Source organism: Perognathus longimembris, chromosome 11, assembly GCF_023159225.1.
Source record: "Perognathus longimembris pacificus isolate PPM17 chromosome 11, ASM2315922v1, whole genome shotgun sequence".
NCBI classification, from domain to species: domain Eukaryota; kingdom Metazoa; phylum Chordata; class Mammalia; order Rodentia; family Heteromyidae; genus Perognathus; species Perognathus longimembris.
Genome location: NC_063171.1, coordinates 35,584,406 through 35,599,905, shown reverse-complemented (window position 1 = coordinate 35,599,905; position 15,500 = coordinate 35,584,406). Strand labels below are relative to the sequence as shown.

The 15,500-nt window shown below is 37.0% G+C and overlaps 1 protein-coding gene across 2 annotated transcripts in view; it reads left to right on the top strand.

Moving 5' to 3' along the window:
- Atf6 (activating transcription factor 6) overlaps nucleotides 1-15,500 on the top strand; it is a 164,666-nt gene that overhangs the window by 81,518 nt on the left and 67,648 nt on the right. For both annotated transcript variants that reach the window (XM_048357850.1, XM_048357849.1), the window contains exon 14: nucleotides 1,511-1,625. In XM_048357850.1, coding sequence (XP_048213807.1) covers nucleotides 1,511-1,625 — 115 coding nt within the window. The remainder of the gene's footprint in view (nucleotides 1-1,510; nucleotides 1,626-15,500) is intronic.

Genomic DNA, 15,500 nt, shown 5'->3' with positions numbered 1-15,500 from the left:
CTGAGCTTCTTTTGTTCAAGGCTAACACTATCACTTGAGCCACAGTGCCACTTCTGGCTTTTTCTGTTTATGTGGTGCTGAGGAGTCGAACGCAGGGCGTCGTGCATGCTAGGCAAGCACTCTACCACTAAGCTACACTTCTAGCTCCTTTCCTATCCTTTCATATTAATATACTCTCTTACCATTTTAAAAAGTCCTGAGGGCTGGGAATGTGGCTTAACGGTAGAGTGCTTGCCTAGCATGCACGGAACCCTGGGTTCGATTCCTCAGCACCACATAAACAGAAAAAGCTGGAAGTGGTGTTGTGGCTCAAGTGGTAGAGTACTAGCCTTGAGCAAAAAGCCAGGGACAATGCTCAGGCCCTGAGTCCAGTCCCCTGAACTGGCAGAAAACAAACAAACAAACAAAATCCTGCTAAGTGGTAATGAGCAGCATGCTAAGCAGCAATCATGACTGCTTAAAATCTTGACATTGTATTATCCTGTTGGAATGAAGTAATTCAAACATATTTATACATTAATTATTCTGTTAATCAGAATTCACTCAATTGCTAAATACTTGTTTTAACATGTGTCAGTGTTTTGGCACATGATTGTCATAGCATAGTATTTCTTCTTTCCTCTTTTTTTCTTTATTTGCTTGACCTGGGCCTTGGACTCAGGGCCTGAGCACTGTCCCTGGTTTCTTTTTGCTCAAGGCTAGCACTCTGCCGCTTGAGCCACAGCACCGCTTCTGGCCGTTTTCTGTATATGTGGTGCTGAGGAATCGAACCCAGGGCTGCATGTATGCGAGGCAAGCATTCTTGCCACTAGGCCATATTCCCAGCCCTTATTTCTTCTTTATTTAAAATGTATTTAATAAATGTGTGTGTATATATATATATATATATATACACACTTTTTTGTGTGCTAGTACTAGGGCTTGAACTTGACCTACATGCTGTTCCTCAGCTCTTTTTCTCAAGACTAGTGCCCTTTCATTTGAACCACAACTCCACTTTTGGCTTTTTGGTGGTTAATTACAGAGTCTGGTGGTTAATTAATAAGACTCTCATGAACTTTACTTCCCCGGCTGGCTTCAATCCCTGATCCTTAGACCTCAGCCTCTTGGGTAGCTAGGATTATATACTTGAGCCACTGGCACCTGGCTAATGAAAATATATTGTATATTTCAAAAAATCTTAGTGATAGAATACTTGTCTAGTATAGAATAGACCCTGGGCTTGATTCCCTATCCCTAAATAAATAAATAAATAGATGAGTCTTTGAGATTAGTATGCTTATTCTGAGCACTCTACATTATATGCATATAGCAAAATATCTGATCAATATATACACATTTTGTGTGCCATGAAATAATTTTAAGAGTATAAAAGTTACTTCCAAACTCCTAGGAATATTTGCTTGAAAGCCATTCTTACAGTACATGTGTAGCCTTACCCTGGGAAGCATTTTGAGAGAACCTGAAATGTTTAGCATGTTAATAACATGTTATTTATCTCTAAATTCAGTAGGAACTCGGGGAATGAACTACAAGTGTATTATGCTTCACCCAGAAGTTATCAAGATTTCTTTGAAGCCATCCGCAGGAGGGGAGACACTTTTTATGTTGTATCATTTCGAAGGGTAAGTTCATTTTGAAAGCATAAAACAAGTACATTTGAGTGGCCGCTGTGTAGAAGACAGTGGGCTGAGTTTTGTGGAAGATATAACAGTTTAAGAGATAGGAAGCAATATATAACAAAGTGAGGGAAATAAGTGCTCTTTGAGTTCTTGGGCATTTGATAAAGTTGAACATGGAACTGATACCACATTATAATATGTGTATATAATTAGAAGATACTGATTACTGATATTTATGTTCTATTCTTCATCTTCCCTGTGTCCATATTGGTTTATACTTTTGTGTGGTTATGATGAAATGTCTGACAAACAGCTTATGAGGAGAAGGATTTTTTGTTGTTCTTGTTGTTTTGCTCATGGTGTCAGAGGGTTCCATCCATCCATCATGGCTGGATCCTTTATTTCTGGGTCGGTAGTGAGACAGAGCATCATGGTGATGGGAGCATGTGGCACATGGGAACTAGAGAGCAGTACAGGAACCTGGGGCCAATTATAACTTTCAAAGATCTACCATCTTCTCCCTCCAGCTAGGTTCTCCTTCCCAAAGTTTCTGCATCTTCCCAAGTATTCAACACTTTCCATATCCAAACCATACACAAAGGAAAAGTAAAACCCTAAAATTTCTATTTAGGCACTGAAAATCAGTTGCCATTTGGTTATTGGGAAGTAGATTTCTGAAATGTAGACATAAGATGAATTATAGGCCATTTCATATGTATCACTTGTGGAATGTTTATATTTCTTAGATTCATGTGCCTATTTCCTCTCTTCTTCATAAAATGTTTACCCTCATTACTGAATAATATATTGGATACTGTCAGTCAGGTTTTACAAATTGGGCCTGTACTCTTGCTGTTTGTTTTGTTGTTCATAGCTGGCACTCCACTACTTGAGACACACCTCACTTCCAGTGTTTTGCGGGTAAAGTAGATAAGCGTGATAAAGTAGATAAGAGAGATAAGTGGTGTCCGTGGCTCAGTCTGTAATCTTAGCTAGTCAGGAGGCTGAGATTTGAGGATCACAGTTCATAGCTAGCCTGGGCAGGAAAGTCTGTGAGACTCATCTCTAATTAATTGCCAGAAAACCAAAAGGGGTGCTGTGGCTCAAAGTGGTAGAGCACTAGCCTTGAGCAGAAGAGACAGTGCCCAGGGCCTGAGTTCAAGCCCCACCACCAACAATAACAACAACTAAGTAGAATCTCAGGGCCTTTCCTGCCTGAGAAGACTTCAAATCTTGATCTTTAGATATCAGCCTTCTGAGTAATTGGGATTCTAAACATGAATCACTTGGTGCCCAGGTGTTTTTTAAATAAAGAAAATGAATTACATTTCTTGTATGTGTACAGTGCTATTTCTCATTAATTTGCTGTGAAAAGGGCTGTTGGAAAATTATTGATACCCACTCTCCCCCTTTGATGCTTAGTCTATTGAGACTGTCACATTTTGTTTGGGTCTCTTATTTCCTAGTTTATCACTGATATATCACTTTTTGGTATTTTGTATCAAAAAGTAAGTTTACATTTGAATTAGATAACAGCAATAGTAGAGAACATCCTTTTTCATTTTTTCTTGTTTTAACAATATAGCAAAAGAAGTTAATTTTCTTGCAGTGACTGTAAACCATGTTATGAGACAGGAATGTAGTTCTCAAATACCTAGATTATTATTTTTGCCATTGGTAAAACGAAACTACATGAACTAATAAGTTACATCAGGCTTGTTAAGAATAATTTCCTAGCAATTTCATCCAAAAAGCATGTAACATGACTTCTTATTCAGGATGATGTAGACTTTTCTTGCACTTATTAATTTCATTGACAGAAAGTATTACATTGGAAACTAAGGAATATTTCTGCTTAGCGTAAGCCAGACGGAGCAAAGCATATTAAAAAATAAATGGATATGTATTTTATAAAATGTCTTAATATCTAAAGAAGTACAAGTAGTCATTGACTGTACAGTGTACCATTACTTAATAAATCAACTGTCCTGAACTTAGATTCTCTTACCTTCCACAATCCTGTACCTTTAATCTCATTACATCCAAACAGCTGACATTACTTTCTCTAAAGCAGACACAATCTTGGGTAACTACTAAGTTCCTGTTACAGATCAGCAAGAAAGAATGCTTATGATCCCAGAAGTCTTGACAAAAGCTCAAAAGATTTTCTGTTCTTTTAACTCTTCTTCAAAAATTTTTACGTCCAGCACAGTGGCCTACTCTTTTTGTTGAATTCCAGGTGTTCATAACTTAATTTCTCACAGGTTATTTCAGTATAATTTTGAGAGTGAGTGATGGAAAATAACTTTCCTCAAATTTTCAAGTCACTGTGAATGTTATTACTGATATATGAATAAGAAAAACAATCAAAGTTTCATATTTGCTTTTTCTTAATGCGTCTGTATTATATATAGTATACATTAGAAAGGAAGCGGGTAGATTGATAAATAGAGCAAAATGAATTCGATATCATGGGACAGAAACAAATACTCTGGAAAGCTCAAATAAAGTTTAATTGCAAAGTGATTCCAGATGGGGGGGAAATGAGAAGAAAGATAGAGAAGTAGTATTAGGTTATCATTCTACTGAACATTGGAATATCGTCCTTAGATGCTTCTTTTTCAATAATGTCTAAAGAAAAGGATTAAAAATTTGTAGTGGGGCAGTTTCTATTTAGGACAGGTTCTCAGCTGGGTGCTGGTAGTTCATATCCGTAATCCTAGCTACTTAGGAAGCTGACAGCTAGAAGATTTGTGGTTTGAAGCCAGTCCAAGCAAAAAAGGCTTTGAGACTCCATCTCCAAAATAGCCAGCAAAAAGGTGAGTTGGAAGCATGGCTCAACTGGTAGAGTACCAGCTGAGAAAGTATAAGACCTTGAGTTCAAACCCTGTTCTGGCAAAAAAAAAAAAAAAAAGTTTTTAAAGTCAGGAATGTTGGTGTACTCCTGTAATTCTAGCACTTTAGAGGCTGAATTTGAGTCCAACCTGTGGTACATAGCAAGAACCTGACTCAAAAACAAAAGGCTAAGGATGTTGATCAGTGGTAGAGCTGTTATTTGCATGACCTTGGATTCATTCTCAGCATGGTACAAAAAAACATAATCAAAACTAGATTCTCCTTAACTCAGTGGGCTATGAATGTCAGTTTGTCATATTATCTCCACTCACTTGGTATTTCTTTTTCAAATAAGAAGTATGGTTCTATGGGGAATACTTTTATTTCTTTTATAGTTTCTGTTTTCCTTGCCTGTCTCTCAGATCAAAAGCAAACACTTTAAAGAGTCTTTTATCTCTTTTAAATACATGTTTTATGTAAGCAGAAAGCCTGCTTCTGAGATGTTCCCTCCTCCCTCAGGAATTTAGTGTTCTAGCTATAGGGCCATATTTGGGTGTCACTCTGTGGTTGCTTATAAAACATTTATGAGCATATACCACATATGGATGTGGGGAGGATTGTAAGAGTATCTCTTAAGCAATAGGGACTTGCTGTAAGTTTCATAGGAATTGAAGAAGCACAGGAAACTGGCTCAGCAACCAAGCTGTCTGTGCTTGTGCTCGACAGGCTGGAATGTACATTGCTTTTCACAGAGCGTTGAAATAATAAGCTGTTGACACTCCTGATTAACAGAAGATCCAGTGATTTCATTCTCGACTTTTTCACACACTGCTGAATCAACTTCCCAAATACTATCTCACTGTCTCATATGAAGGACTATTGGAACAATCTTGCCTCATGATCTACAGTGCATTCATTTGTGACCAGGGATATAAAGTTGGTTTCATTAAATGTGTTCTCTGACTTTATAAGCCAACAAGTTCCTGCAGAAGGATGAGTCTGGGGCCATACTTTCGAGTAAAGGCTTGCGATGAGTCCTTTGAGCCTTCATCAACTTTATTAAACCACACAAAACATCCTGTTGTATTTTTTAAATTCTTCTATTGGTCCTTATTCATTTGAATGGAAAGACTCATTTTCCTATCTTTATTATTCGCTTCTTAAAGACAGCAAGTATCATATGCTTTTTAATCTCCACTTCCACTCGGCACAAAGCCTGCCATCAGTGCTTGTTGAACAGAATCCTTTCAGGTATGTTTTACTGAGAGAAATCAGTGATGGAAGCGCATTCTTTTTGATGATTATTTCAAGTCTCTCCCCATCCCTTCCCCCACATATTATTCTGATTAAATAAATTTGAATGTTTTACTGTCAAAAAGCAACATAAGGGCTAGGAATATGGCCTAGTGGCAAGAGTGCTTGCCTCATATACATGAAGCCCTGGGTTCAATTCCTCAGCGCCACATATATAGAAAAGGCCAAAAGTGGCACTGTGGCTCAAGTGGCAGAGTGTTAGTCTTGAGCAAAAAGAAGCCAGGGACAGTGCTCAGGCCCTGAGTCCAAGCCCCAGAACTGGCAAATAAAAAATAAAAAAAAAAGAAAGAAAAAAACAAAATAGCATAAGCAGTGCTGGAGCCATCAGAAAGCTTAGTTAGCAATAGTCACTTGTTTGCCCATTTCAAGTTGTTCTGGTCAGAAATACAACAGCAGCTTTACCTTTTTGTCTCTGATTCTAAGCTTTAGAACTAAAGCAATCACATTGGTGAAAACTTCAATAGCTTTCTATTCAATAAGGTAAAACTTAGAGGTATTCTTCCTCCATCCTTCCCTCTCCTTCCTTTTTTTCTTTGTTCCTTTCATTGTATTGGTTTGTATTCAGTGTGTCTTGTTTACTAGACAGGCTCTATTACTGCTAAGCCAGACTCCAATCCTATTCCTCATGGTTTATTTTAAGGATAGGTCTCTCGCTCCACGTGCAGGTGCCTTAGCCATGGCCTACGTACTTTTTTTTTTTTTTCTTTTTTCTTTTTGCCAGTCCTGGGCCTTGGACTCAGGGCCTGAGCACTGTCCCTGGCTTCTTCCCGCTCAAGGCTAGCACTCTGCCACTTGAGCCACAGCGCCGCTTCTGGCCGTTTTCTGTATATGTGGTGCTGGGGAATCGAACCTAGGGCCTCGTGTATCCGAGGCAGGCACTCTTGCCGCTAGGCTATATCCCCAGCCCAATGGCCTACGTACTTTAGGCATCTTGTAGTTCCTGGGATTTTTAGAGCTAGCCACTAAGTCCAGCCTTCCTCCATGTAGATGGAATCTCATGGACTTTTCTGGAACTATGATCCTCTTTACCAGCCTCCCAATCAGAAGCCAGTGGTGTCTAGATCTCATTTAAAAAAATATTTGGTAGAAGCATTTTGGAATTGATTGTTAGAGCCCTCTGCTTTCTTTTTCTTTTTTTGAGAAGGAATAGAATCTAGTATCAAGCAATGTGAATCAGAAAATTGAAATTTTGACAAATATTGGAAATGCTTTGATTGTTGTACGAAGATTAGGCTATTTATTCCAAGTATTTGCCAAAGTTTATGCCCATGGATAGCCATAAAAAGTTTACAAAATAGTAATGGTTCTTTAGTTAATGCCTAATATGCAAAGCAATGGCATATTTCATATATGTAGGTGTATATACACACATATAATTAAAAAAATTATCTTCAAGTAGTTGTTCAGTTTATGGGTACAATGCATCTTGATCAATGTCACCCCTTCTATCATTCTCGCCTATCTCTCCCAACCCTACCTGTCACATATTTTCTAGATGCATGTAACTTTTTCTTAGAAATTTAAGTTTATGCTATACATGTCTAAGTTGTATGTAAATAATTTATATACATATGTGATCACATACACTAAAATTACATATATATTTTTATGTACGTCTAAACAATCTTTAGGGAATGGAGGAATTTTCTTAGTAATGAAAGGAAATACTGTTTGGTTTATAACATCTGCTTCAGAAGAAGACAGTTCCTTCTTTTGTTCCTGAGGCTTTATCACTTGAGCATACACATGGATTTTGGAATGTGGCCATTTTCTTGTCTTCAATTTCATGACCTTTCAGCCAAATTCTAGTTAGAGAAAATGAGAATAAATGAGTTTGGAAAGATACTTGCATTTTTTTTAGAGTCTTTTCTCAGAAGAGGGACTTAAAAAAAAATTTAAAAAGCCTTTTTAGAAGGCTATTTGTAATTATTTTTTAGCTTTCCTTAAAATACATTCACATTTAGGACTAAACACAAAAATTAGAGCAGAGTTTTTTAAGTATCTACTTAATCTATGTTTATTTAATATTATACTAGCAACTATGTCTCTTTTCCTATTTCATTTTATTGTATACATTAACATCTTTAATATATACCAACTTTATAGTTCACAAAACTCTTTGCCATACATAATCGCATTGGTTCTTTACATATAATCATGTAATTATCTCTAGCTCTATTTTACACATGAAAAAACAGGCAGAGAGGTTAAGTAGCTGAACAACAAAAACTAGCATTAGAACCAGGGCAAAGGCAGACTCAGTAATGCATCCTATGATTCCAGAATTGGGAGGCTAAGGTAGGAAATTGTTAATCCAAGGTCAGTTGTGTAACAAGACCTTGTCTTATAAAACCAAAAACCAAAACCAAAATTACTCTAGCTCTCCAAAACTAAACATATTTTGTTGTGAAATCTGCTAGATGGTTTTAGTGGAGTTATATATTACTTCACTATTTTTTGTTTGTTAAAATTGCCTGATTATATACCAAAATATATTGTGTCTGTATATGAAGATGTAATCCACTGAAAGTTGTTGAAAAATAAGGGGAGGAGGGCCAGGGAAAAGAGAGGGCAATAAAGGGGCTAATCTGACATTATATGCATTATATGCATATGAAATACACAGTGAAACCCCTTTGTGCAGTTAGTATACATAAATAATATTAAAAAGTAATAGAGGCTCAAACTAGAACCATTTGGAACACAATTATTCTTAAGAAGTAATACACAATGGAATTTTACAGTCATCAGAAAGAATAAAATAATGTCCTTTGCAGGGAATGGATGGACCTAGAACAAATACATGAAGTGAGGTTAGCCAACCTCAGAGAGACAAATGGCACATCTTCTGTCTGATATGTATGTTAGATGTAAAATGGGATATGACAAATTATATAGGATTCTAGATACAATGAGGATAGTCTTAAGAGAGAAACACAAAGGTACAATGCCTAAGTGCCTCTTCATATTTATATAAAATAATATATATGCTGAAACAAACTCCAAGATATGAAAACAAAGGACTTTAAAAAAAGTTTTTGATGATTCTGTTTTCTTTACCTTATGTATGGTATATTCGTGTGTATATCTTTGGAGGAGAGGAGGGTATAGAACTCGAGGGGAAAAGGGTGAAAAAGTACAGAGTGGAGCTCACTGGACATTGAAGAAAGTGAACTATACTGTACAACTCGTGGGTGGAGACAGGAGGGAGGGACTAGAAGAGAATGAAGGAACAGAAGATACTGTGCAAAAGGAAATATACTCATTACCTGACTCATGTAATGATAATATCTCAGTATATCACCTCTATAACAACAATAAAGTAAATTAATTTTTAAAAAGGGGGGAAATGGGGCTGGGAATATGGCCTAGTGGCAAGAGTGCTTGCCTCATATACATGAAGCCCTGGTTCGATTCCCCAACACCACATATACAGAAGACAGTCAGAAGTGGCACTGTAGCTCAAGTGGCAGAGTGCTAGCCTTGAGCAAAAAGAAGCCAGGGATGGTGCTCAGGCCCTGAGTCCAAGGCCCAGGACTGGCAGAAAAAAAAAAGGGCAGGGGGAGATGAACAAATTTAAGATACTAGTGTCATTTGTTTCTGAACTGACATAAAAGGTGAACTTTGTTAATACAGCAAATAGTAGAATCATATGCATACTTTTAATATATGGTATGCCTAGAGAGTATAGTAAGATAATGTTAGAGAAGAGAAAATAAAAGCAATATTTATCCCAAAAAAAGAAAAAGTAAGACACAAAGCTAGAAGCCAGTAGCACATGCCTGTAATTTTAGCTACTTGTGAGGCTGAGATGAAGAGGATCAAGATTAGAGGCCAGTCTAGGCAGAAAAGTTCTTGAGACCAGAGCTGGGTGCATTGGTATTCAACCTTTCATCCCAAGCAGCATAGGAGGCTGTGATCAGAAGGATTGCCATTCCAGGCCACCCTGGACAGAAAATTCTGTGAGACTCCATTTCCATAAAGGAAAGCTAGACATGGTACCACACACCTGTGATCCCAGCAGCAACTTAGGGTAGTGGTTCAGGTGCTATCTAAAAAATAACCATATCAAGAAGGGCTAGTGATGTGGTTCAAGTGGTAGAGCACTAGCCAAGCAATTGTGAGGCCTCGAGTTCTAACCCCAGTACTACAAAAGAAAACAGAAGTGGTACACAATTTTTAAGGAATATGTGTCTCTGGGGAGCTGAAATCCATGCTGTGATGAACCTGGAGCTTTATTATTAATAGAGTAGAATTACTTTCTTTCTTACCCTTGCCTGATAAAGTCTATTCACTTTGTCTTGTCTTTTACAAGATCTATTATAGACAATGAAGAGCAAGTCCTAAGTACGTTGACTACTCAGACTGCTGTTTATTGGTAGCCCTTGACCCTTTTAAAAAATTTATTACTTTTCAAAATATTATTGGAGGTCTGTTTTTCAGGAACAATAGATGACATGTTTCTCAATATTTAAAATTACTTTTATAATTTGGATATGAGGCAAAGTATTTTAAATATATTGCCTATTCCATCTGCATAGACTTTCAGCTGTGGATTGGAATCATTCCTACAAGAGACTTGAAGTTATACCAAGAGCTGAGCATGGTAGGATGCACCTATAATCTCAGCACTCAAGAAGGCTAAATTAAAAGGATTAAGAGTCAGCTTAGTTGGGGCTGGGGATATGGCCTAGTGGCAAGAGTGCTTGCCTTGTATACATGAGGCCCTGGGTTCAATTCCCCAGCACCACATATACAGAAAATGGCCAGAAGTGGCGCTGTGGCTCAAGTGGCCGAGTGCTAGCCTTGAGCAAAAAAAAAAAAAAAAGAAGCCAGGGACAGTGCTCAGGCCCTGAGTCCAAGTCCCAGGACTGGCAAAAAAAAAAAAGAGTCAGCGTGGGCTATGTAACAAGACTTTGACTTATAATAATAAAATGCACTAAATTAAGTTGGAGGTAATAGTTCATATTTTCTTCATCTTCTAATATTTTCTTCATCATCAAATTTTAGACTTTTCATGAGGGAGAATATTATCTCCAAAATTGAAATGCATGCTTATGTGTGTTTGTTCACATTCATGAATTTATGAGGGAAAAATGAATGTATTTTAAACAACTCCTAAGGGCAAACCTCAGTGACTTGCATTTTAACTTCAAACTTTCTACTCTCTGACATTTGTTATGTGACTTTGGGCAAATCACTTAGTTCCTCTCATCTTTACTTTCCTTATAAGTAAACAGACAAAGTTAGAGTAGATTTGTATTTTCTTTCTAGCGCCAGAAATTCACAGCTTTTTCTACTTGTGCTTGCGTGTGTGCGTGTGTGCATGCATTGTGTGTGTGTGTGTGTGTGTGTGTGTGGTGGGGGTGAGTGTGTACATGTGCATATCCGCCTAGAAATCTGTAGTTTGCTTTAAACCCTTTGATATCATTCAGTCTAGTAAGAGTCAATACATTTTAAGAATTTTTAAAAACAACCATAAGAAAACCAACAAAATGTCAATTTACAAGGTGGGTCTATAAATTAATGAATTTTATTTCCTAATAGCTGGCAGTTTTTTAAAATTTTACATCACTTATACAGTGCACAATACCTTCATTTTTAATCCTTATGTCTGTGAGGTAAATACAATTATTATCCTCATTTTATAGACGGGAAAAACTATGGCCCACATAGATGGGTTCTTTTTACTACATAATAATAAACTCAGATTGGAGTTTTAATTGTAATACTTGCACACTTAAAACATGTATTGGGTTGCTTTCAATTTGTTTTTCAAAGAGAAAAAGACAACCCTTTGGAAAACCAAGCCATGCGCTACTTAAGATAATAGGAAAACAAAAGTCAACAGGGAGATACAGAGAAAATTATTGGATAGATAGAATGAGAATTTAAAGCACAGAATATAGCACAGATGAGGGGGAAAATCAAGTTGTTTATTTTGTTTTAAAACATGTAAGTCAAAGAAGAGCTCAAAAAAGAGATTGTCAGCATAATCAGATGTTACAAAGCTCCCTGAGAATAAGAAATGAATAACCCACCAGGCTTGTATAAATATAGAAATTACATTTCTTGTAGAATAATCAGAAACAGGAGAGATGTAAAAGAAATTAAACAGAGTTTTGTAAATTTGACACTGAAGGAAAGAAGGAGAGGAAATGACCTGAAAGGAAAGAATCTGTCTCTGTCTCTCCCTCCTTCTCTCTTTGTCTGTCACTCTCTCTTTTCCCTCTCTGTCTGTTCTCTTTCCCTCTCTTGCTCTTGTTTAGTGTTCCCAGAGCTTTGGATGTGCTCAGCAAGTGCAGTACTCCTGAGCTACATTCCCTGTCCTATGTATGCATATAAAAGGAAGGAGAGATATAAAGGTAGAATAGAGATCAATAGAGAAGAGACTATTGTGGCTTTATATATTATACATATATAAATGTAAGAATAGGGCTATGTTTTATGCTTGACAGATGTTCTAAAGAAAAATAAACAAGCTAGTTTGTTCCTCATTTGTATTAATGTTTTTATGTTTAAAGCAAAGCATAAAGTTGAAAAACAAATTTTGTTTTTTATAGTAAGAGTACTAAGAAAAATAAAAGAGCAAACGGAATTTAAACCAGATTTTGTTTAAGTTTTTTGTTTTTGTTTTTCTAGTCCTGGAGCTTGATTAAGTCAGGGTCTGGGCACTATTCCTGAGCTCCTTTTTGCTTAAGGCTACCTCTCTACCACTTGAGCCACAGCACTATTTCTGGCTTTTTGTGTTTATGTGGTACTGAGGAATCAAACCCAGGGTTTCATGCATGCTAGGCCAGCACTGTACCACTAAGCCACTTTCTCAGTCCTATCTTACAAATCTTGAACAAGATGTTTTTGATGATAGTTTTAAAAATATAAAAGTTGATAAAACTGCCTCTAATTAAACGTTTACGTAGAAAGTCTTAGATTTTTTTCCCTCATAAAAACAGTTAGAAAACTAGAAAGTAGCCTGTTAACATTTTACATCTAAATAGAATTTGGTGCAAGCATTTTGATGATGTCACAAAACTTAATTATGTAGGAAGCAATTATTATAGTTGGGAAAAGTTGATGATTTATGATCTGACTCAGAATTAGGTCTGAAACACTCATGTCATTTCCTCTCATTCCCCCATATGCAGTGACTTGTTCATTTTGGACTCTAAATTACTTAACTTTTAACACTTTCAAAAGTCTGAATACTGACACTTAGTTTTTTCCTGCAAAATCTTCAGGCTAATAGTGTATAGTTATTTATTTCAACACATTGCTACTAATCTACTATAAACATCCTGTTACATTATCCTGTTTGAGGAGTTGTTTATCCATGATATGGAAGTACATAACATGGATGTCAACAAGATGGATGATTAGCCAAGAGTGAAAATATAGTATCTAAACAATTATGTGATTGTTTGCTTAGGGGCTGTGGCCCCTATCAGGCTATTAGTACCTCTGAGGACAAGTACCCTCTCTGTCTTAATCATCTGTCTGTTATGAGTACACAGCACATGCCTGACATGTAGTACATATTCAGGAAGTAATATGAATGAGTGAAGTGGGTGCCAAGCCCATCAATTTGATACCATATTCTAAATTAACTGACACCATTACCATAATGTGATAAACCAGCTTTTTTTAGTGTACTTTTAAAACCAGGACGATCTAAGTCTCATGATCAATCTTGAAATTAGTCTTTGAAAATGAATGAATTCAAATGCAGTTTAAGAGTGTATGAAGGAAAATGTACACTTAGATATTCTGCTTCTTAGAGTTAATATATGGGCTTTGGTAATAACTTGGATAGAGACGATTATATATTACTTAGAGTGCTAAACAAGCTGTGGTATCATTTTAAGCTCCTGCATGAATAAATTCCAGATTGAACAAGACTATTTGTGATGTGTGTTTGTGATGTCCTAACATGGTTGAACTGTGCTAGCACTTTATCTATTGGGCTGGGAATATGGCCTAGTAGTAAAGTGCTCGCCTCGCACTTTATCTATTGTATTTCACTTAGCATCATCTTTTGTGTTCATAAGGGCATAGCTATTGGGCTCTTGTGATTTTCTGCTGTGACTAGCCTAAACCTGTGCTAATTATTCCCTGTGAGGGAAACCATAGAGTCCATGTTTCTTTGGGTCTGGCTCACTTCACTTAGTATAATTTTTTCCAAGTTCTTCCATTTCCTTACGAATGGGGCAATGTCATTCTTTCTGACAGTCATAAAATTCCATTGTGTTTATGTACCACATTTTCCTGATCCATTAGTCTACTGAGGGGCATCTGGGTTGGTTCCACATTTTAGCAATGGCAAATTGTGCTGCAATGAACTTTGTTGTGCTGGTGGCTTTAGTGTGTTCTTGTTTGTGGTCTTTTGGGTAGATGCCCAAAAGTGGGGCTGCTGGGTCATAGAGGAGCTCTATGTTTAGCCTTCTGAGGAATCTCCATACCGCTTTCCAGAGTGGCTGAACCAGTTAACATTCCCACCAACAATGAAGTAGGGTTCCCTTTTGGCCACATCCCTCCAACATTTGTTATTGTTAGTTTTCCTGATAATGGGCATTCTTACTGGGGTGAGGTGGAATTTCATTGTTGTTTTGATTTGCATTTCTTTTATGGCCAGTGATGTAGAGCACTTTTTCATAATGTCTCTTGGCCATTCTTATTTCCTCATCAGAGAAGTCTCTTTTTAAATCTTTAGCCCACTTGTTGAGGGGGTTGTTGGTTCTCTGAGGCTTTGTTTTGGAGGAATTTAAATTTTTTAGTTCTGCATATATTTTAGATATGAGGCCTTTGTCCGTTGAATGGCCGGTAAAGATCTTTTCCCAATCTGTGGGCTTTCTGTTTATCTTGCAAGCTATGTCCTTTGCCCTGCAGAAGCTCTGTAGTTTGATGCAGTCCCATTTGTCCAACCTTTCTTTGATTTGTTGCAATTCTGGGTCTTTATTAAGGAAGTTTCTTCCTGTGCCAAGGAGCCCAAGTGTTTCTCCTACTCCTTCTTGTAGTGTTTTCAGGGTATCTGTTTTAATTTTGAGGTCTTTGATCCATTTGGAATTAATTTTGGTGCAGGGTGATATATAAGGATGTAGTTTTAGTTTGTTGCAGGTGTTGAACCAGTTTTGCCAGCACCATTTGTTAAAGAGGCTATCTTTCTTGCATCCTATTTTTTTTAGCTCCTTTATCAAAGATTAAGTAGGCATAGTTCTGCGGGTTCATTTCTGGGTCTTCCGTTTTGTTCCATCGGTCTTCAGGCCTCTTCTGGTGCCAATTCCAAGCTGTTTTTAGTACTATAGCTTTATAATACAGCTTGAAGTTGGGTATTGTAATTCCTCCAGCACTGTTCTTTCTGCTTAGGATTGTTTTTGCTATTTGGGGATCTTTTATTGTTCCATATGAATTTCTGGATTGCTTCCTCTATTTCATTAAAAAATGGTGTTGGGACATTAATGGGTATTGCATTGAATTTGTAGATAGCCTTTGGCAATATTACTGTTTTGACGATATTAATCCTCCCAATACAGGAGCATGGGAGGTTTTTCTATTTCCTTAGTTCTGCCTTAATTTCATTTTTTATGTTTTTAAAGTTCTCATCATAGAGATCTTTCACTGCTTTGGTTAAGGTTATTCCTAGGTATTTTACATTATTTGAGGCTATTGCAAAAGGGGTTACTTTCCTGATTTCGGCCACGGCCTTTGGGTCATTGGCATGTAGAAATGCCACTG